At 39.6% G+C, this 24,578-nt stretch overlaps 1 protein-coding gene across 4 annotated transcripts in view; it reads left to right on the top strand.

Annotated features, from left to right (window-relative positions):
• Nucleotides 1–20,117, top strand: part of LIN28B (lin-28 homolog B) — a 121,224-nt gene extending 101,107 nt beyond the window's left edge. For all 4 annotated transcript variants that reach the window (XM_060753095.2, XM_060753096.2, XM_060753097.2 and 1 more), the window contains one exon: nucleotides 15,479–20,117. In XM_060753095.2, coding sequence (XP_060609078.2) covers nucleotides 15,479–15,848 — 370 coding nt within the window. In that variant the 3' untranslated portion in view covers nucleotides 15,849–20,117. The remainder of the gene's footprint in view (nucleotides 1–15,478) is intronic.
• Nucleotides 20,118–24,578: the final 4,461 nt, after the last annotated feature.

Raw genomic sequence — 24,578 nt, 5'->3', positions numbered from 1 at the left:
TATGCAGTCATACTGGCCACATGACCTTGGAGGTGTCTATGGACAATACCGGCTATTTGGCTTAGAAATTGAGATGAGCACCAACCCCCAGAGTCGGACACGAATGGACTTGATGTCAAGGGAAAGCCTTTATCTTTACCTACTAGGTGCTCTTATATATACTGCAGCACTGGGTAGTTTTGCTGGTTGTAATTTCTTTATTTTAGGACGGGAGATAGGGAGATGGCACCTAGACTTTATACTGTCTGGTTTAGCTAAGATAATAACTGTCATGTTCTTATTTCATTTATCTGATCTGAATTATTGTTGTTGACTTCACTCCCTTCTTTTGATTTTGTATCAAGGGCAGACTCTCCAAAAACTATTTTGTCTTATGCTTTGTATGTTTCATTGTTCTCTAGAGTAAGTCAAATAATGTATTTGCTTGTCTCTCCTTCCATCCTTTATGCAAGCGTGAGCAAGACTTTTAAAACTTAGCTGTTGCCCAGACTACTACCTTTGGGAGATGAAAACTATCAGGATTATGCTATTGATATTCCATTCAACCTGGTCTCATCTTTCTCTCTTTCCCCTGCAACTTCTCTCTGGATCTTGCCTGGAATAGATTGTGTGAACATTTTGGGGGGATGGGATTGTCAAGGGAGGAATCTGGTCCATTGGCACATGGACTTCTATATGGCCATGGAAAGAGTTCTGCTTATGGATCCTCCATTTTGAAATCGATATTTTTTAAAAAACCGTTTATTTGCTTACCATTTTGCTATCTATTGTTTTCAGTGTGTATTTTGTCAATGTCCAAGACTTCTTTATAAGTTTCTTTTAACCATAACAGTGGAGCTCTTATCAGGCCTCTTCTGGTTTTTAGCATCTCCTATAAATCTATGAGACATCTTATCTAAATCTTCTGATCCACACTTCATCAGTCATGCTGGGAAAATTGATTCCTGGCCTTTTAAAATACCCTGGTCTTTCCATGAACCTTTTTTTTTTCTTACCGGCTAACTCAGACAACAAGAAGGAAATATTAACAGAAAGAAGAACCTTGATGCTTTGATTTCATTGTCTCTTCAGGTACTATTTATTACATTTTAAGCAAAACAGTAATTTTAGGACAGAATGAAATATTTCTCCCCAAACTGGAGAGAAAACTTATAATTCAAAATTTAAAAAACGTATGATTAAAATTTAGGGAAGAACTTAAAACAGATTTTAACAGTTGTCTCCCAAAGCACCTTTTTACTTAAAAGGTAGCAGATCTGAAGTTATGTTGAAAATTGTATTCTTATTTTGAAAGATTAAGATTAACCCTTCTATGGTGAAACTGAATGGGATTTTACTTTTAAGTCTCATATTTACCAATGTTTTAAAAAAGATACCTATTTCATCACATGTTTTTTCAATGGCATTGAAAAGTGACAATGGGGCACATGAAAATGATTGCAGATGAGCACCTTCTCCAGTTTGGAGGTGCTTTTCCACAAATGCCCTCTTCCCTATGTCCTCTGTATGTTTTGAACTCCAAATCTCATCGCTCCCAGCCAGCTGATGGGATTCTGAGAGTGGAGAGTCCAAAGCCTCTGGAGAGAACTGCCCTGGGTTAGCCAGGCTTAAAACATTACAGATCTCAGAGAGTCTACCTCAACATGCCTATTTGTCTGCAGTGTATATTTTGACTCAGCTGGAGAGTAGTTAAAGACTGGCCATCCAGACTCCAAGGTGAGAACAGCCCTAGTATACAGCTTCTCTGTGTGCCAAGCACTGGAAATGTGTGGCCTATTGGCTGTTGTTTGATGATGATTCCCATCATCCTCATCATTGACTCTGTGGGATAGGGCTTATGAGAGTTTCAGTTCAGCAATAATACTTGATGGGGCACAGTTTCTACACCACTGGTCTAAGCATTGGTTCTTGACTGGTATCCCAGTGCTTGGGATTATTTATAAACAATCATAAGGCTCCAAAACAACATGCAGATGATCAAATGGGTAGATTCATACAGTGGGTAAGCAGTGAAAAGTAGTATGCTAGTGCATGTTATTCTTTGGTTTGTTCCTTCTTTGGGTTGTTCCTCACATGTTTGCTGGGGAGGAACAAGCTAGAGAAAGGAAGCTTTCTGCTGCCAGGCCATATGATAATCCAAACACAAACAAAGCACTTGGTTTGTTTAATAGGAGAAACTGAGTAGCAAGCATTACCGTGCTGCGTATTCACAGGAAGCCAAGGTTCCCATAAAATAATCCCAGACTTCCATCTATTCACCAGCTTTTCACAAATGCACACTTTATATGTGTGAATTATTAATACAGGAAAGCTAGTTACTACAGAGAAACGCTGTCCTGCTCTAATAATCCATGATTGGTATAGCTAAATCTGTACCATGTTAACATCCAACTGTTGTTTGTTTAATGAAACAGGAGACTTTTTGCACAGCAAGGAGCAAAGAACTGCCAGGTATGCTGCCTAATTTTTCTGCCCTGTCCCTCCACTGCCACTGGTTGGTTAATATTCCAAACATATTTGCAAAACCCCATGCGCTGGAATGACTTCACTGTGTCACCAGTTCACATACCACCAGGAGTCTATGCTAACTGAATGATGAAATCTAGTGGTACATTTTCAGGTGTTCGTGACAAACCACACAAACTGTAGACATCAGATTGGGGAAGGCTACTCTAGCTGAAGGCTTAAAGACTTGTATTGTTTGCCCACTGAAAGAGGATCTAGAATAGGTTATAATGATCTTTATTTGTTTATTTTTAAAGTTTGTCTAGAAGTAAACACACTTCAAAGGTTTTGGCACATATATTTTTAGAAAGATTTTCCAGTGACTGAGTTATCAAGAAAGCATTCAAATGATACCATTGTTGTTGCTTGCCTTCTAGTAATTCCTGACCTTATGCTGAACATCTTATGGGGTTTTCTGGGTAAGATTTATTCAGAAAGGGTTTGCCACTACATTCTTCTGAGTGTAGAGTAGTGGTTCTCCACCTTCCTAATGCCGCAACCCCTTAATACAGTTCCTCATGTTGTGGTGACCCCCAACCATAAAATTATTTTCATTGCTTTTTCATAACTGTAATTTTGCTACTGTTATGAATCGTAATGTAAAATATCTGATATGCAGGCTGTATTTTCATTCACTGAACCAAATTTGGGACAAAAACTTGATGCACCCAAATTTGAATACTGGTGGGGTTGGGGGTGGGATTGATTTTGTCATTTGTGAGTTGTAGTTGCTGAGATTTATAGTTCGCCTACAATCATAGAGCATTCTGAACTCCACCAGCAATGGAATTGAATCAAACTTGGCACACAGAACTCCCATGACCAACAGAAAATACCAGAAGGGTTTGGTGGGCACTGACCACCTACCACAGAGAACACTGTGGACTCAAACAATGGTGGATCTAGACCAAACTTGGCACGAATACTCAATATGCCCAAATGTGGTAGAGTTTGGGGAAAATAGAAGTTGGCATTTTGGGAGTTGTAGTTGCTGGGATTTATAATTTACCTACAATCAAAGGGCCACTTGAACTCCACCAATGATATAATTGGGCCAAACTTCCCACACAGAACCCCCATGAACAACAGAAAATACTGGAGGGATTTGAGAGGAATTAACACTGATTTAGGGGAGATGTAGTTCACCTATTTCCGGAGAGCACTGTGTTCCCAAGACCATCAGAAATATATGTTTTCTGGTGGTCTTTGGCCCCTCTGACACCCCCCTCATGACCCCCCCTCAGGAGTCCCGATCCCCAGGTTGAGAAACACTGGTGTAGAGAGTATGATTTGCCCAAGTTCACACAGGGGTTTTCCATGGCTGAACAGAGAAACAAATCAAGCTTTCCAGAGTCATAGTCCAAGACTGAAGCCATAACACTGTACTAGCTTTCAGTGATACTACAGATGTTATTAGATCTCCAGCATGGATGATTTTTGGTATGCTTCTTTTTAGGATTTCCATATAAATATAGTTTGTCCATTCAGATGTCTCAGCAGTCCTCATTTGCAGGTTATGCTTTTTTAAAAAAAATGTCCATCCTTTTCATGTATTCTATAATAATTATTAGTCTTGAAGCCCTGTGGGGGAAATGGCATTTTGCGCTTGTACTTACTTCATCATTGGTTATTAGGTCTTCTGTAAACTGGATATAACCTAACAACTGACTTGCATCCAGACACATTTCCCTTGAGGAGAAACCACCTCTTCCAACAAAAAGCAGCTCCTTTCCTTCCTAGGTTTAGGTTTTACGGCTTCAAAAATATTTGGGATATATGTTGATTGGGCCTCTCACACTGGGAGAAGATTAAACAGGGGACTTGGATGGGGAAGTATTTTGCACTTGCATGAAATTACCTTTTTGTCCTTGTACTTCATACGAAATCTAGACCTACATTCTCTGGTGATACTTGAGAAACACACCCCTGGGTACATTTTAATCGTAGTCTTAAGGTCTGTAGCAGATTATTAGAATTTGTTCTTAGAATGTAAAACTATAAACATAGTTCCATGTTTCTTTGATGTCTCAAATAATAATCCCCTTTACCATAAACTACTGAAGTGGCTGAAAGATTGAAAAATGACTAGTGTGAAGTTTAAAGATTTAACTTTCTTCATATTACATGGCCCTATCTATTTAATGCTGAGTATAGGATAGTGACTATGACTAGGCTGCAAATCAATCATTGCCTATTTTAGACTTTGCCTTTGTCTTAAACTTACTCATTGTTCCTAATGGACACACACTGTCTTTTAATCTCAATTCTAACCATTGTCTTCAATATCTGTTTCGACAGGCCTTTGACCTTTGATATTGCTGTTTTTAAATTGTTTTAAATTGTTTTAAAATTGTATTAGTTTTTAGCCTGTTCTTGTAAGCCTCTCCGAGCCCCAGGGGAGTGGCGGCATATAAGTTTGAATAATAAATAAATAAATAAATATAGGAAAAGGGAATGATAATACTGATCTCCCTTGTTAGTTTCTTATAAGAACTACAAGACAAAGGATATGAAATGCTTTGAACACTTGGAAATTTTTGTACCTTTGTAAGTGTATAGACTGAGGCCCCCTCAATAATGCCATATAAGGCAGTTTCAGAAAGCAGATTAATTGCATTGCACTGGATTATATGGCAGTGTTGATTCATACAATCTGTTCAGTGCAATTAATCTGCATTCTGAAAATACATGATATGGCAGTTTAGATCCAGCCTGATGAAGATACACTAGAAGCAATTCAGAAGGATAAAAGGTGTCACAGATTAGTTTGTAGCACCATAGAAGATGGACAGAAGGAAGTAGACTTGAGTCTCCAAAGGCTTATTCTTCCAACTTCATTCTCTCAGTTATCTCTGGGGTACTACAAGATCCCTTGGTATGTTGGAGGAAACAGATTATCTGGACCCATTTCACTCTGGTTTCAAGTCATGGGTGAGCACTGAGATGGCTTTAGTTGGGTTGCTGTGAGTTTCCTGAGTTGTATGGCTATGTTCCAGAAGGATTTTCTCCTGACATTTCACCCACATCTATGGCAGGCATCCTCAGAGGTTGTGAGGCCTGTTGGGAACTAGGCAAGTGAGGTTTATATATCTGTGGAATGCCTTTAGTTGTTCCAGTTGACTACTCATTTTGGAGGAACAGAGTGCTACTGCCTTGTTGATCTTCCTGGATCTCTATGGCTTTTGTTACCATTGATCATAGTATGTTACTGAACTGGGTTTGTGGAATGGGAGTAGCAGGCATGCTTCTCTAGTAGTTTCTTTCCCAATTGGAGGGCTGGTTCCAGACAGTAGCACTGTGAGATTCCTGTTCAGCACCACAGCCACTAAACTGTGTCTCCATCTTGTTTTATACAGGAAGGAAACTTCTGGTTCCAATTTCAAATAAGAAATACTCAACTTTCCTTCTTTGTCTTTTTTTGTAAGAATTTAAAATGTCTCTATAGAAAAGCAAAAAGGTAAACAAGCTAAAAATTGAATGTTATACTATCTGGAGCTAATAAAAATTCCTTGTTATTTCTATCTCATCTCCAAATTCTCAGTTGTAAGCATAAAACCTGTTTTGTTTACTTGAGGAAAGCTACCAAAAAGTATCCATGCACTATTCCTCCAGTTGCACAATTTGTCTGTATTTATAGTTGTTGTAAGTAAGTAGTCCTTCAGTTCTTTTTGAAGGTTTTCTCGATAATACCCTTTTCCTCAAATACTGGTGAGATTTGTAATTAAGCACTATTTTAACAATTGCTAAGTTGTGTGGTGCATACTGAGAACATAAATATTAGGTATAACTATATATGTGTGCCATAACAATAAATAAATAAATAAATAAATAAATAAATAAAGCTCATGGGGAATTGCCTGTGAGATTTCCATATTTATGAACATCAGTGGGTGAAAAAAACTTGCAGTCTTTGTCCATGGAGAGAAATCTTTAAACAAGATGTTGTAATAATCTTGATGTTGAAATGAAATACTGTAATTCAGCTATACACTAGTATCATTTTATTTTTATGCCAGCTGTTTTGGTAACTTGAAATGATAATCAGACAGTGGTTTATCATTATTTATGTAATTAGCTTGAAAAAGTTGTGGTCTTAAAACAACAGTGAGCTCACTTTTCTTTTTCTTTTCGGCCATTCCATCTTCTGTAATGTATATTTGTGGTAGGCGAGAGTAATTATAGACATGCTCTCGGGCTCTGCTTTCTAGAAGACTAATTTCCTTAAGTGGACATTGTGAACTTGATAATTTGACATGTCAATTTTGTTTTCATAAACCATGGAACATACATAAAAGCAAATCCTGCTGGTTTCAACTGAATTACTCTTTATTAAGTATGCTTATGATGTCAATTCTAATTGTTTCTCCTGATTTTTTAAATACAAGGAACATTAGTTCAACTTCTAATTATATGCACTTTATCATAGTCAGTGACCGTTCTTTCCATTTAGGAAATAAACATATAAATAAAATACACATGCACAGATTACAAATCCAGGAAATATCCCAACATAAGAACATACAAAAATGCCACTTTAAGAATAATTTTATTAACAGCATCAGAAAGAAGACAGGGACAAATTTGTGTGAATTCAGTTTGTTGACCATTATAGAATAGACCTATTACTAGGTCTGTGCATTCAGGATAAACCTCGACCCGTTTCATGTCCTGGCTTTTGATGGGGCCCCCGATCCATTTTTGAGAGCCTCCCAAAATTGGGAGGGCAGATATCAGTCTGTGATCTGGTGTGCCAAAAGATCCATTTTCTATCGGCCCATTATGGAGGAGGCTTCTCATCCAAGCTCCCCTTCCCGGCATGTGCTTTAAGGATGCTTCTTATCTGCTGTTTCTACTCTAGAGGAGGTGCTTGGCTGCAGGCTCTGGCAGGTGTGTGTGCTTTCTAGGCCTGCATGCCACACACACACTCTCTTTTCAAGGAGAGTGCATGTGTGGTGTGCAGGCCAAGAAAGTGCACACACCTGCCAGTGCCTGCAGCTGAATGCCTCCTCTAGAGTAATAGGCACTCGGCTGCAGGCACTGGCAGGCACCCACTCTTTCTGGGCTGTACACCACACACACACACTCTTTCCAAGGCAAGGAGGCAACTTCTGGGAGTCATTCAGCTGCAGGTGTGCTTGCTTTCTCTCCCGGGCTACACCATGCCAGCCAGCCACACACACTCCAAGGCATTTTAAGGAGGCTTCCACCACTTCCAGGTAAGGAAGAGCAATGACCTCCTGGAAGAGGAGAGTAGTTTTCAGGGAAATGGGGTTTACTTTTTGTTTGCTGAGTGATTAATAAAAAAGATTAAAGTGATGCCGAAAAGCAGGTGAGGAGCCGGGACTTGCTCCCGCTTGCTTTTGTGCCGAGCTGATTTTCATATCAGGAGGGGCCTTCCTGTTCCGTGTTCATAAAGTCCCAAAAGAAACAAGAGAAATGAATTCCACGCACAACTCTACTATTAACACAATAGTATTTACATACACGTTGTTTTACTTTCCAGCAGTTGACTTGATGGGGTGTTCTAGTTATACTATCAGTTGAATCTAAGCCCTAATTTGTTGTACTTCTTAAAAAATGTTTTGAAGTTTTCACAATCTTGCCAGCAGAAAAAAAGTGTGGATCAGTGTTGTTCCAAATATTATTTTGTGAACTTTTATAGAGCATGAAATAAGGTTGTTTGAAGAACATTTCAGTATGTAATAAAGAGCTTTTATTAAATTGTCACTAATGTTTTTCTGACAATGAATAATATTGCAAAACATCAGAAATGATAACATGACTTTCCATGTATATTGGATTAATAGTCCAAATCATATTATAGGTCAACATGAAAAAGACAGTTGTGTTTGCTTCCTTCATTGCTTAGATCAGCTGAGTAATCATGACAGCCAAGTATTATTTATGAATCCCTTTCTACTGGAAACTAAATGCTGCAGGCAGTGTACAACACACACACACAATATTATTGTTATGCTAGAAAATATTTTAAATAAGTATAATAAAAGTTAGCATCAGATTCAGTTTATTGTCATGATATTTCAAATGTTTTTGGACACCACTATAGCCATGGTGAAGACTGTTGTGAGTTGCAGTCCAACAACATCCAGAGACTACATGATTCCCACCCCTGAGCTAAATCCTACTTAGTGCCAACTTGAGTAGACGAAATGGTTGCACTTATGTAATAATAACTGAGACAATAAGTCTATTTTAACTGAAAATAATTATAGGCCTTTAGCTCTTTCCTCCATTCCTTCCTTTTTTACTTTAGACTGAACAAAATAAAACCTGGTCTCATTCCATGGGTGAAACATCTTATTCTTTCTTGAGTTATGTTAAATTCTATAAGCAGAAAACTGCTAAAACCCTGTTAAAGAATTCTGCAAAGCATTTCCTAAATATCTTCAAATTGTCCGTCTTGCTACATCAAGGAAAGCAAGAAGGTAGATCAGGATTTCCTAACTGGGTGATCTGAAGAAAATCAGTAAGGAGTTCTTATTCCTACAAAAAGACCCAGCCTTAAAATTATACTCCTTAAATAAAGGACTCTTGCCATAATCAGAAATAGGAATTTTGTGCAAGAAGACTGTCCTTTAATTTAGTTCTGGGGCTTACAATTCTTTTTCATTCTGGCCCTAAATGCTTTTGGGGGTTTTCTAATAAAAAGGTAGATCCTCAAACTGAAATCTTCCTTCTCTGATCCACTTCTGTAGCACACAAATGAATCAAATGCTTTTACTGGACTATGCAAAAATTATTTTTAACATTGGGTTTAGCAGCATGATGTTGTGTACCATCTTCAGACATTGTGAACACGTTTGAACTTAATACACAGAACTGTTAAAGCACCTCTAGTACAATATTAAATACACACAGCATTCAGTCTCTCAAGACTTCAAAACTAAATAAATATCAGCCACTTGATATTTTCCTATTTCAGAACAGGGGTTTAAGCTGGTGTGGCTTTTCCTAGTTTCCAACAGACCTCAAAACCTCTGAGGATGCCTGCCATAGATGCAAGTGCAAGGTCAGGAGAGAATGCTTCTAAAAAGCGGTTCTCAACTTGGGGGTCGCGACCCTCAGGGGGGTCATTTGGCCATTTTGGAGGGGTTGTGAGGCCGGCTCCTCAGGCCCTGCTTCCAAGGCCGTGACCCAACCGAGGGCCTCGCGAAAAGCCTCCCTTGGTTGCCTTGCGGTCTTGCTGGCTAGCAAGGCAGCGACCCAGCCGAGGGCCTTGTGCAAAGCCTCCCTCGGCCGCGACTCAGCTGAGGGCTCCTATGTGTGAGGCCTGGCCTTGTGCGAAGCCTCCTCGGCTGCCTTGTGGTCTCTCCGGCCAGCAGGGCTGTGACCCAGCCAAGGGCCTTGTGCAACCAAAATAGGCTGGCTTTCCTTATGTTTGTATACTAAAGCAGATTTTGTGGAATGATTTAAGTTTCCAGTGCAGTAGAGGAAAGAACTACTTTATTAAATTACATTCATTTGCATGAAGATGTTTCTTTTCAGTTGTCAGTCAGAGAAAAAGCATTTTTCTCTATTTTCCCTCCCTCCCATCCATCTATCCATGTTCAGGGATAACATTTGTCTCCTAGACTAGCCAAAGTTACTTACCTCGGATCTAGTGTGATTATAGATAATTTTACAGATTACAGAGTAAGATGGAGCAGTGTAAATATTTCTGTGCCTTGGCTTTAGAATAGTTTGCTTATCTCTTTTCAAACCATTTAAAAAAGTAGAACAGCGTGTGAATAAGCAATTCATTTTTTATCTTGGAAATATTTCATATAAAATATAAAATGAAATGGTTCAGTACTTCTTTGTCATGTAATAAGTTTATACTTCCTCTCCACTGTTAATAGCAGCATTTACTCTGGTGTCTTTAGAAAAAAAATATAGGCCACATTAAAAGAAACAATAAATATTTTGTATGGTTTCACAGAATGGCTTTCACATGATCTCCGAAAATGCAGCTGAGCACATGGACTAAAAGAAATACAGCTGTTTTGAATCCTTTAATCCAGTGGTTCTCAACTTGTGGGTCTCCTAGATGTTTTGGCCTTCAATTCCCAGAATCCCTAACAGCTGGTAAACTGACTGGGATTTCTGGGAGTTGTAGGCCAAAACACCTGGGGACCCTCAGGTTGAGAACCACTGCTTTAATTCCTATCTTAAGATTCATCGATGATATCTTCTAGGCTTGGTTGATCCAGTTTGTTAATTTCTTAATTCGTTATTAATTCATTAAATAATTACCTTTAGAAGCGATATTGATATTGATACGTTTTGGCAACCCGGAAGTGTTTTTGCCATATCGAAGCCGCGCCCCCATCTTCCTTACGACTTCCACCAGTGAATCGTAAATGCTGGGGGCGTGGCCTTTAGGAACAGCTGTTCTTACCCACGCCCACCTCTTTCCTCTTTGCATCGGTGACTTTGCGAGGTGGGCATGACTACCTCCCTGGCGACAAGCGGCGATGTGGAAGAGCTGGGCGTAGCCACGGCCACCTCGCAAAGCTGCCGATGCAAAGAGGAAGGAGGTGGGCATGGCCAAGCACAGCGCTCCTCGCTCGGAGGTTGCTGGGGGCGAGGCCTCCGAGGAGGGCTGTGCTTGGCCACCAACACTTTTAAAATCTCTCACCTTTCTTTCTCTTCCCTGGCAAGCTGTCCAAGGGAGAGATGGGCGAGGCCAAGCACAGCACTCCTCGCTCGGAGGTCGCTGGGGGCGAGGCCTCCGAGGAGGGCTGTGCTTGGCCATGCCCACCTCTCCCTTCTGCCGCAAGGGAAGGAAGGGAAACTGCGAGATTTTAATGGTTCTGGGGGGAGGGAAGGGCACCTTCCATTAACGAAACAAAGGAAACGATTCATATTTCCTGGTAATTTTGATCTTTTTTTAAAGAAAATTTCAGAAATAATTTAAAAATCGAACCTCCAGTGCCCCCTACATATGAAACGGGTTTAGAAACTTTTTTTTTCTTGATCAACCAAGCCTAATATCTTCTGATAGAATGTGTGCGTGCAAAAAATGCTTTCAGTTTTCATTTCTTTTTGGTTACATTGGAGAACAAGAGTATTTCAGAACAGAGGTTTGAGCTGGTGTGGCTTGTATAAACAGAATTCACAGGAACCCCAAATCCACTATGTCTGAACGTGTTCAAATGAACGTGCGTCCCATGTGAGGCAATATCTTGAGCACAAGGCTTACTGACTTACTGACAATTAAGAAGCAGCTAACATAAATTACACTGCAAGATATTTCATAATGAAGAGGAGAATCAACAATGTAAATGATTGTAGAAAGTGCTTTTCTCTGCATATAACAGATTAGGAAGCTTTTCTCCCCAGGAAGAGTGAGGAATATAGCTAGACTGTATCTGAACAAGGTGATGATATAAGCTTCTAGAGTAGAACTGGTTCTTGATCAATTGGAGTGGTGAAATGGTTCACTGAATAGGATCCCATGGTACATAGCACAATGACTGATTAAATTGATTTGTCCATAGCTGCTGCCTTTCTTTTGCTGAAGCCCTTTAACCTACTTTAGCCCTTTCAGAGAGGTTTAGTGATCGGTTTAGGGAAATAATGCTGTGCTTGTGGTGTATGTCTGAATAAAAGTTGACTTAAATTTGTTCTAAGGTACATAGAAGTACAACTTTTTTTCGAAACAAATCAGTTCTTTTCTGGAAGTAATATTTGTAATCAATATTCTCCACTATACTCATGTGTGGGAGAGTGCTAAGAATGCAAAATACATGTTTTTATTTACATTGTTTTAATCCAGTTCCGTTTTTCCTTGTTTCATTCTACATGGCCAAAACATTTCCTTAGAATCCTTTAAAAATAAGTTTCCTTTCTATGGTGAAAAGCATAGTTTTACCATTTTGTAGCTGAATAGACAGAGTTAAACTATTATGTTGTGTATAATAATAATAATAATAATAATAATAATAATAATAATAATAGTTTTATTTCTTGCCTGTCCCTCCTTACGACAGGTTACAACATTACTAAAACATAAACAAACACATAATCATTTTAAAACACTCAGTAAAATACATATATTAAAATATAACTCCATAAAATACATGTCAAAATGCATAAAACAAAAACAAGGCACACAGTAGAGTTTAAAATTCACCATTAAAACTGTCTTCTCAGCATGGCTTTTTCTATCCCATGACAATTAGATTTCCCTAAAATTTTCTCAGTCATAATTTGGGGTTACAACTCAAGAAAAAAATCCTCATTACACTGAGAGTTTTAGAAGGAAATTTCATAGCCTCTACCTTCGCATTGCCAAGTATTCTCCTGTTTCCACAATTTTTGGGAAGGGGGAAGAAGTGGGTAGTTGGCTCATCCCATGACCAGAGCCCACATCCTATGACATGATGCCACACAGAGCTTTGCTCAGTTTGCAGGGCTTGGAAACATTACTTTTTCAGATTATATTATTATTCCACATTTGCTGGGTTAGGCAAACACTGCAAATTAAAACATTCTTTTTTATTTGAGAAAGACCCTATCTAGAAATCTAGTGCAACTATATGATGAAGTTCTACCAGATGTTAACCATAGAATTACACTAGAAGACGATTTACAAATACCTAGAATAGTTTTCTCTTAGGAATCTTTAGGCCCTCCAACACAATTCTGTGGTCAATTTCTGTGAAAGATCATAGAGCCGTACTGGAGGTTTGAGATTCCTAGAGGAAACGGATTAATTAAATGTATAAATAATCAAAAACGGAAGTATGGATTGTACAATTGGTTAAAAGCTGCAGTATATATGGCCAATGGCGAAAGACCATAATTTCACAACCTTTGTCAATTTCTTTACTCTTAAGAACTGTGCCACCTTGTAAGTTCTCAATTACCAACCATCTCATTTGTAGTAGACCTCCAGAACTTCTTCTGGTTCTTGTCATGTTAATGACATTTTTCCAAATGCACATTAGACCTCATATCAAGCTCTTGACAAAACCTCCTGATTAAAAAGAAACAATATAACTGGATCAGTCAAGTAAACCAAAATGAACCTTACTGTATAAAGGAAGATGTGGACGGGGGGCTGTTAAGGCAGAGCAATAGTAGACCAACAGCCACCTGATGCTGCCAGGGAAGAAAAACACCTGTCAGCCATCAGATTGGGCTGGTTGCATTTCTCATCTGGCAAATAGGAACTATAAATACACATTACCGTCTTTTGCTCATGGAAGAATATAGGTCAGCGCATGTGAGTCAGAATTATGTGTGCAGCAGGACTCCTTCTGAAAGAATAGTCTGAAAACTTTGTGTGGCAGATGTTTAGACATTTGCTGCCCTCTTGTGGGCTGTGTAGTCATGATCTCCCAAGAGCTTCCAGGGGTCTTTGGATGTTGAAATTTTGCCTTCTATTTTCCAGTGAGTGTCTATTGGTATGTAAAGGACAGTATGTATTTATGAATGTGTAATAATAATTTGAATTGATCACTTTACATTTGACAAATGTGAAATGAACTTTTGGATAGCTCTCTAAACACTTAGATCTGAGCTAGGCAAGCTGGGAAATTATGGAATTATAGTCCAAGAAAGCACATTTTTCAAGCTCTGTTCATACTGTTCACAGTGCATCATATACAGCAATCCTTACATATGTAACTTGTTCTATATTTCCAGTAAATGAAACTTCTTGAAATGGACAAAATGAAATGAAATGAAACTGTCAGTTAACCAGAACTCAAGCACCCAGAACTCTCAATTAATTGTCAAATGTTTACTGACTGCCATTTAACTAAAACTGCATACTGCAGTCACAAAGCTGTGTTTACAATACAGTAAAAGTGTGTTACATTAAGTTTTTAGTTATTGTATTTCAATAGTAACATCAAGTCAGTGCAAAGTTTATGGTATAGTATAGTATTAGTCAGGTCTATTTTTAACATTAATTCTCAAGCAAACAGAAACTACATTTATCCAGCATCTACCAATCCCCATGGGTGCTAGTTAACTGAGAATCTAGTGCATAATGTTTATTTTGGACTAAATACTAAGAACTGGCAAATGCTTCAATGAGAGATTCTACCGCAGTGGTTCTCAGCCTGTGGGTCCCCAGATGTTTTGGCCTTCAACTCCCAGAAATCCTAACAGCTGGTAAACTGGCTGGCTTTTGTGGGAGTTGTAGGCCAAAACACCTAGGGACCCTCAGGTTGAGAAACACTGATCTACCCTGACATATGGAGACACCTGTGCTAAGTTTCTACTCAGACATGCTTGTTTAACTTCCAACATAATGCTGATGCATGATGCGGCTTAATGAGCAGCTTTTATGGACTTCAGAAGTCAGCCAAGAATCTTCACTGTGATCATCTCCTTCCTTTTCTTTAATACAAGGTTAGAGGGCCAAATTGTCCTGCAGGAGACTGTGGGGGGCTCCTAGTTCCCCCAGTTTAATGCTATACCCCCCCCCCCAAATGCCACTAGATTATAGATCACTTCCTTCCCCTTTCCTTGGGGATGTCTTTGTCATGCTTTTGGTTGGACAAAAGCATGACAAAGTCATCCCCAACTCCATTCCTTTTGAGGCACTTCAGGATAAGTTTTTTGGGGGGTGAGTGGGAAGGCCTGAAAGCCACAACAATGACTCTTGGAGGGCTACATGACAGCCATAAACTGAATGTTATCTACCCATGCTTGGAAGGGAGTGAGTCTCCATTCATAGCCTTTACCATACTATGAATGAATTGAAGTTGTTGCTTGTGATAATGTACTGAAGTTCTGTTTGCTGTAACATGAAGTGCAGATCTCGATTGGCATATGCTCCTTCTGCTTCCCTACAAGCCCTTGAATAACTATTTTGTTTAGGATTGTCTTTCTGTAACATACAGAGCTATTAACTGGAATATACATGCTGATACATTGAAATACTTTTTCGTCTGTGAGTCCAAAGGGTATCTTTGTAAATGTCTCCATTAAATATATATATACTTCTGTTTTCCAGATGTTACAACTGTGGTGGCCTCGATCATCATGCTAAGGAATGTACTCTACCTCCACAGCCAAAGAAGTGCCATTATTGTCAGAGTATCATGCACATGGTGGCGAACTGCCCGCATAAAACTGTTCCGCAGCAGCCCACTAGTTATCAGGGAAGATACGAAGCAGAACCCCAGCCTTCCACATCAACATTCGTGAGAGAAGGTGGAGGGGCCTATGGCTACACATCTCCATCTTATTCTCAGGAGGGAAGGGCAGACATCTTAGAACGTTCAGGCCGGTCACCGCAAGAAGCCACTTCAAGTAAGATATCTCTATCACCTGAAGAACAAAGCCGAAAAGGGCCCTCTGTCCAAAAAAGGAAAAAGACTTAAAGAGCTTTCATCACAGCCCTTTGTTTCCTTATCCTCTTGGGATGTCTACCTCATTCAAGCACAAGGAACATAATTCCACTCATCTTGCAGCCAACCTCAGGTTCCTAACTACTGTTGTAGAACTGCGGTCTTTTCCAAAATGAAACGGACCAGTCACTCCGAGCAAATTTCATTTTTAGTATAAGATAATATGTTTTATTGAAGTGATTTGGGTATACAAACAAACAAACAAGCCACAGTTTTCCATTGTGGTTATGAGCCACCATGAAATATTGGTCCCCTGCCTTCTCTCTTCTAGAGCACTGCTTCTTAAACTGTGGATTCTGACGGCAAATGGGGTCCCCTTAGCTCAGTGTTGTAACCCCCCCCCCAAAAAAAAAATTGGCAACAGTAAACGTTACCTAGTGGTTGTTTTAGACATTCACACTGTTGTGCAGTGTTTACAGTGTTTGCAGAAGATGCTTCAGTTATACTTCATAAAAAGGAAAAGCCTTGTAAATGCTGATTTCACACACACAAACACACACACACACACAGAGAATTATAGAATCATAGAGTGGGAAGAGACCTCGTGGGCCAACCAGTCCAACCCCCTGCCAAAAGATAGGAAAACCGCATTCAAAGCACCCCTAGCAGATGGCCACCCAGCCTCTGCTTAAAAGTCTCCAAAGAAGGAGCCTCCACCACACTCCGGGGCAGAGATACATCCATACATACACATACACACCTCTATACCCAGGGTCACATAAAAAATTATTGGGCCAAAAGGTGTCCCAAGTGGAAAAATTTAAGAAGCCCTGTTCTACAGCAACCAAATATAATAATAATAAATCTTATTTATATGCCGCTTTTCTCCCACAGTGGGGACCCAAAGTGGTAACCAACATTTTAAAATACAATACAAATCAACCACAGTACAATACAAATCAAACAGAAGCATTTGGTTCCATTTTTCAATTAAATGCTTCAAATTATGAATTGTGAATGTGGCTTGATTCATTAAACCATAGTGAAGACCAATTGTAATTAAGGTGTGCAGGGTTTAGATTATTAGTAAACAGTGGTTAAACCAAAATGAAAGTGACAACCTTTGGTCTTTGCAAGCCATGCTGCAAGAGAGGAAGGGGAAGGCAAGAAAATTTTGAACTGGCCCTTTGTTTGAGTTTGTATTGTCTCAAATATATACATTCAACACCCAGTTAGCTTGGATACATCATCCCTTGGAAAGCAATAGTTTGAATTATATTTTGACTTAATATTCCTGTATTTTTTTCATGTAACATGTCATCTTTTTTCTCATGATAGAGAAAAAAAGGGGGGGGGGGTTTACAATAACTGCAGAAATGATTGCATGAGAATCCAAAGAAATTTGGTTACTTAAAACTGCCATGGTCATGGTACTAAAGATATTAAGACATCCCTGTAGGCTTCAGGGTAGATTTTCCCCCTCTTTTAACTTCCCAGGTCAGCAATGTTTTTGTTGTTTTTTTTTTAAAGAAAAGAATGTTCTCAACTTGAAAGGATAATACCTTGCTTTAAAGATGCCTCATTATTGCCACAATGTTTAAAAATGGAGCTCCCCTCTTTTGCCCCTCCCACAAAGACAATGAATGTGTAGTTTTCTGTGCTGATATCTCATATATTGTATTAAATTAATATGGTTTAAATGCAGGTTACATGACTGTGAGGGAAGAATGTATACGTTGAAATGATTGTTTAGAGTGGTATTGAAATACCACCTTGAAGCTGTGTATTTTGTGTAGACCTGGAGGTGTTATGAGGGCAGCAGTAGCAGCAGCAACCATTCCTTCTTCAGCTTCGTCTAGATATTATATAAGTGAATTGCTTACTAAATGTTTTGGAATCTGAACACTTGGGGACATTTTCTGACAGCCCATTTGCCCACTCATTCCAAATCCTAAGAAGCACTTCAGCAAAGTCAACAATGTGCTCTACATTTTGGAGATCCAATTTTGCCCAGGATCTGGGAGATACTGGGATCTGCTGCAGTGCATTCTAGAGCTTGTTCCTGTGACTTTCTTTAATGAATTGTAGCCTCTTTCATCTGCACCACAGTGCACGTTGGCAATGTGAATTTTGTAGTTGCCACAATTTCTAGTTGGCTTGGAGCCACATTAAATGGTCAGTATAGGTGGTAAAGTGGGTTAAACTGCTGAGCTGCTGAACTTGCAGACCAGAAAGTTGCAGGTTGAGATCCAGGAGTGGGGTGAGCTCCCGCTGTTAGCCCCAGCTTCTGCCAACCTAAGAGTTTGAAAAAAATGCAAATGTGAGTAGATCAATAGATGCCGCTTTGGTGGGAAGGAAACACATACTGGCCACATGAACTTGGAGGTATCTACGGACAACACTGGCTCTTGGGCTTAGAAATGGAGATGAGCACCAAGCCCCAGCGTTGTGTAGAAAGTCATCATTTCAATTTCATTTGACCATGATTAAATGCTGCCATTTCTTCCACAAACCAAATAATATCTGATGCTGATTGAACATTTTATAGTACTGTAAGTTCTAGACAACCTGAGTGTTTAAATGTTCCTCACCCAATCAGTTACCCATATGTAGGCGGCTCAGATACCCATCTCTACTTTCAAAGAACACATTTGATTGGGATCTTTTCACACACAAGCCCCCATAATAATGTAAGGGATCTATTCCTAGTGCTACAGTCAGACTTGTTTGGCTTTGGCTGATATGAAAGCCACTTTTGTGTTTGTGGATTGCTCAATTATAATTATAAGCCAAGGACTTGAATGTGCCTGTGGATAAAGATGCTGTAGAAACCATCCAAGGTGTTATTTCCATTAAAATGTGTTGCAGGTGAAAAATATAGTATGCAGAAATGCTTTCCACGTAGGAAGGAAAGAAGGGAGATTGGTTGATTCTGAATTCAAAAATATTCCGTGAAGGTTTGAACTACGATCTTCAAACTACACTTTCTTTTGTTGTTCCATCAGCAGCAACAAGACCTGTTTTGGTCAAACTCCAACTCACTGCCTAGGCTTTCAGCAGAGAATATGAGCACACTTGTTCCTATGCTGATTTGTTTAGATGCTATATTTTTGCTGCTGCTGCTGCTACTGCTGCCAGGAAACGTATAAGGGTCAAAGGCCTCAGTAACAGGCACAAATCCTATGGAACTTTGCTTGAATTCCATGACAGTGTTTGAGAGAAAGGAAAATCTCAACAGTTTACACCGACATTCTTGGTGTGCTACAATGCAAAGAGTTTTATTTGACGATACTGAATGTGATATATGTATAGAGGAGTACGTCCTTGCCTTATGTAAGGGTTGTAAACTTATTTAAGTTATGTAGACAAATCAAAGTGGCATTGCATATCCTTTTAGCAGGTATGATAATAACTGGGTTATACAGCAACAATGCAAAACCTAGGTCACTTTGAAAGTTGAACCAAAGTTCCTCAACCTATATATATGTATATATATAGTATGGTGGAAATGATGGATTTGATACTTTCCCATGTTTACATACTTCAAGACCTGACATTATTGTGAAATGAATAATTCCAGCAACCTCCAACTGAATTGCTAAGAGAGGCTACCAACCCTATCTTATTATTAAAATTTATGTTTTATTTTTATATATCAGAGGACGATCACTATTCCAAAATAGCCTTCTCAGGACAAAGAACCTTACTCAGGGAAAATGCCATGTAATTCATTTTTTCTTCTTTTCTTTTGCAGATGTTCTTGTTTTTAATTGCTTGCTCAGAAATAACCAAAAATACTTTTATACGGCTATTTACTACTACATACATGTTATAAGCTGATGAACTACCTCTGTTTACATAGAGATGAGTTTGTGAGAGCTCACATATCCGTTTTTTTCTCATTATGCTTTCCCTTGCCAAAAGAAGTGCAGTAGTATGTCTGTTCCAAAGTGAACATATGTGACTTGACGTTGACAAATATGGCTGATTTTCAGAGTACTGGTGTGGGCAGCTTCTCCCCATTTCTGAAATTCTATGCCACATTGTTTACATAGGGAATAGTAAAGTTATTCTGTTTACAGCAAACAACTACCTCAAACCTACTATATAAGCAACATCTTTGTGCTGCTCAGGCCTTAACGTGGCTGTTGATCCTATGGTACATACCGATTGTTGTTTTAATGCGGCAATTAATAGTCTCAGCTTCTGTGACGTGCTTTCACTGCAAATGTTAGGACAACTGTGTACTTTACGTTTTTTTAAATGATGCATTCACTTGAAATGATGTGTCTTTCTTAACGTTTAGGGTTTTTTTTTTTGCCTGAAAAAAAGGATGCTCACACGGAAACATGCACAAAGACAACTGATTTTCCTTAGTATGCGGGAATTAATTAATTAGCTGTGCACTATAGTAAAACCACAGCATTTTATTTTGCTCTGTTACTTTGGTCAAAAGACCTTGAAACGAGTTACAGGGGCGAGTGGGGCTTGGGGGCTTAGAGCTAATTCTCTTAGAAATGTCATTTCTCCTTTGGCATCTCTCCTGCCCTCAAAATATATTGGGACTGATCTCTTGTTAGAAACAGTAGAGTCTCGCTTATCCAACATAAATGGGCCAGCAGAACATTGGATAAGCAAAAATGTTGGATAAGAAGGAGGGATTAAGGAAAAGCCTATTAAACGTCAAATTAAGTTATGATTTTACAAATTAAGCACCAAAACATCATATTTTATAATAAATCAGTAGAAAAAGCAGCTCAGTACATGGTAATGTTATGTAGTAATTACTGTATTTATTAATTTAGTACCAAAACATCACAACGTAGTGAAACAGCTATGGATCCGAGCAGGAGGCAGACTGCGTTGCATGATACAGAACGTTGGATGAGTGAAGATTGGATAAGCAAGACTCTACTATAGTTGAGAATTTTACCAGATTCCATACTAAAATCAGTAGGGATTGTGCCACTTAATTAATCCAAAACACTATGTGCACACTTACATAGCGTCTCTTAGAAAGACCATTCTGGAAGCGGGGGGAAAACCCCAGACAATTACTTAGGAGCTGTTTGAGTCCTAAAATTTGCTCTAAATATGTTATTCTTTTTGCCAAATGAAGGCAACTCAATTCTTCGTTTTAATTTTTAAAAACCACCTTTAATTTGTGCTAGTGGTATCCCAAAGTTACTTTAGTATGTAGTTTTGTGGATGGTGACCCATGAAAGTGTTTATAGTCCTTGTGACCTTCTTTGTAAGAAAAAAATTAAAAAGAATGTGGGAAGATCTCATTAAGTCTTAAAGCTAATTTAAATTAATTTATCTCTAAGAAATGTTTATCATAAAAATATATGTGTGTGTGTTTTCCTCCTCCTTGTGTTATGACAGATATGAAAGTAATTGGGAAAAAGGTGTGTGCAGATGCACTGAATTTAATTTTACTAGATGTCTCGAATGAGATTTGATTACTTTGTCTTTGCTCACTTTTAAAGGCTTGTTAAATATGTCTTGTTCTGTTGTATGTCGGCAATATTTTGAAGATATGCTGGTTGTATTACTTCTGTCATTTTGACTAGCTAGTGATGAGATATTGGCATAGGAACAAAAGGCTCTATCAGGCAGGAACATAGGATGTGGGAATGTTTTGACCACTGGGCCACATTCATCTCTCTGATGGATATCTGATCTCCACAACCCAGAAACCTCAGATACAGAAGAAGGGTGAAGATGAGCAGATTTGGTGGTAACAACAGGGCAAAGTATTTTAGGAGGTGTCCTAAAATGAAATTTTTTAGGCTTTTAGAACTAAGACTATAAGCTTGAAGCTACATTTCAAGCACACAGCTTTTCTTTTGAAAGTGCAAGTTGCCAGCCAGCACAACAGACTGAGAATAAAACTGAATGTTAGAAACTATTTGGGCATTTGCTACAATAGTTGCTAACCTAAAATGGCACACAAATTCTGAGAAGACACCATAATGGTTTTGACTACCTCTTGCATTGTATTCTTTTTTATTCACGAATTAGTTAACGAGTATTTCCAGAATGGCTTGAATCTGTATGTTGTTCATAAGAAACCCAATAGCCAGAGACCAAAGTGAACATTGATATCTATGCGTCTTGAGTATTGTCTTTTTATCTAGCTTTTTTGAGCCTGTCCTCTCTAGTGTATAGATTACCTCATGGTCCATTTTGATTCATGTTTTGTTTACAAGATATAATAAAGAAAATCACTTGAATTGTTTGGGTCTTTTGAAAGAAAAGACAGTCGATTTTTTAAAAAAAACAAAAACCTTAATTTTGGAACATCATTTTCCCCCTTCATGTTTACTTACTGTCTCTGTCTTGTTGGATTGAAGCACTGATTGCCTTTCTACATATCCTGTATTTTATATTTTCATTTAATGCCTATTGCCTAATGTTTGTATTCCTATCAATCATTGATATGTGACTGAGGTTTAAAAGGATTACATGATGAAAAATAAAACATGTAACATTGGCATTTACCCAAAGCTGCTGAGATTTTATTACATTGCACATTCAAGACGGGAATTGGGATGATGCATTTTCATCAAAAGAACCACTTTTCCTAAACTAGTGAAAACATGAGGGCCATGAATATGTGACCTAGAATTCAGTATCCATAACTGCCTTAGGGCCCTTCCACACAGCCATATACCCCAGAGAATATCAAGGCAGAAAATCCCACAATATCTGCTTTGAAGTGAGTTATCTGAGTCCATATTGCCACATATTCCAGTTCAAAGCAGAAAATGTGGGATTCTATTCAGTTGTGTGGAAGGGGCCTTAGTGAATTCTGGCCAACATCATTTTACCTGTCTGAACGTATCTCCCTCTATGAGCCAGCTAGAAGGTGTTGTACTCCAGAGCAGGAACACCTCTGTCCTTAAACCCCACACCAGCTTGATATGATCAGCAAAAAAGATAGTCCATGGGCTTCAAGACACAAAGGTGTAATACACAAGATCCAAAGGTATAAAATCCATAGAACAAGGCAGCATGAAAATCCAATACACAGATCAGGAGAAAACTTAGCAAAACTTGGACCATGAAACAAGGGACAGTTGGAAACAAGACCGTCATGAAATTCCAGTGTTGACGAGACTGAGTGAACTCTCTCCCTTATATCAATACTAGCTGTGCCCTGCCACGCGTTGCTGTGGCCTATAGTAAAACTTATCAAAGTTGAGGTAGATATCTGGACTATTATGAAAGAGAGGTACCTACCTATTCCTTCCCCCTTTTCCTCCCCCTTTCTCTCCTTTCTTCCTTCTCTACTTCTTTCTTTCTTTCCTTCTTTCACTACTTGGTTTCATCCATCTCTCTTTCCTTCATTCCCTCCCCCTTTCTTCCTTTGCCTCTCTTCCCTCCCTGTTTGCTTCCTTCTTTCTCTTTTTATTTCCTTTTATTTCACCACCATCATAACAATAACAATAATGATATGCATTGCCTCTGGGACCTGACATCTCTCCCATTCCCCCAGGGTCTAATAGGAATAATAGCATAATAATAATAGAAATAACAACCTTTACCCGCCACGCGTTGCTGTGGCCAACCTTCCCTCTTTCTCTCCTTCTTTCCCTCCTTCCTTCCTTCCCTCCCATCTTTCCTTCTCCTCTTCCTTCTCTATCTCTTTCCTTCCTTCCCCCTTTTTCTTTCTCGTCTGGTCTCTTTTCTTCCTTCTCTCTTTCCTTCTTTCCTTCCCTCCCTCTTTCTCTACATCTTCCCCCTTCCTTCACTCCCTCTTTCCTTCCTTCATTCCCTTTTTTCTTCTCTCCTTCCTTCCTTCCCCCTTTTTCTTTCTCTTCTGGTCTCTTTTCTTCCTTCTCTCTTTCCTTCCCTCCCTCTTTCTCTACATCTTCGCCCTTCCTTCACTCCCTCTTTCCTGCCTTCATTCCCTTTTTTCTTTCCTTCTCTGCTTCCTTCCTTCCCCCTTTTTCTTTCCCTCCCTCTGTCTCTCATTTCTTCCTTCTCTAACTCTTTCCTTCCTTCCCCCTTTTCTTTCTCTTCTGCTGTCTCTCTTTTCTTTCCTTCCATCTTTCCTTTTCTTTCCTTTTCTTCTTCCTTCTTTCTCTAACTTTCCTTCCTTCCCCCTTTTTCTTTACCTCCCTTTCTCTTTCTTCCTTCTTTCCTTCCTTCCCGTCTTTCCTGGATTTTGACAGGGCGGGAAGGGGCGGGGTGGGGTTTGGAGGTGGCTTGAAGTAAAAGGAGGTAAGATTGGGGCAGGGGAGTGTTGGAGCGTGGGGTTGTGTGTGTGTGCGGCGGCGTGGGGAGTGATGGAGCGTGGGGTTGCGTGTGTGTGTGCAGCGGCGGGGAGACTGGGGTTGTTTGTGTGTGTGCGGCGGCGGGGGGAGTGATGGAGCGTGGGGTTGCATGTGTGTGTGCGGTGGCGGGGGAGTGATGGAGCGTGGGGTTGCGTGTGTGTGTGCGGTGGTGGGGGGAGTGATGGAGTGTGGGGTTGCGTGTGTGTGTGTGCGGCGGTGGGGGGAGTGATGGAGCGTGGGGTTGTGTGTGTGTGTGTGCGGCGGCGGGGGGAGTGATGGAGCGTGGGGTTGCGTGTGTGTGTGCGGCGGCGGGGGAGTGGGGTTGCGTGTGTGTGCGGCGGTGGGGGAGTGATGGAGCGTGGGGTTGTGTGTGTGTGTGCGGCGGTGGGGGGAGTGGGGTTGCATGTGTGTGTGTGGCGGCGGGGGGAGTGATGGAGCATGGGGTTGCATGTGTGTGTGCGACGGCGGGGGGAGTGATGGA

Source organism: Anolis sagrei, chromosome 1 (genome assembly GCF_037176765.1).
Source record: "Anolis sagrei isolate rAnoSag1 chromosome 1, rAnoSag1.mat, whole genome shotgun sequence".
Lineage (NCBI taxonomy): Eukaryota > Metazoa > Chordata > Lepidosauria > Squamata > Dactyloidae > Anolis > Anolis sagrei.
The sequence above is the reverse complement of the archived record's forward strand: the minus strand, read 5'-3'. Positions and strand labels throughout refer to the sequence as shown.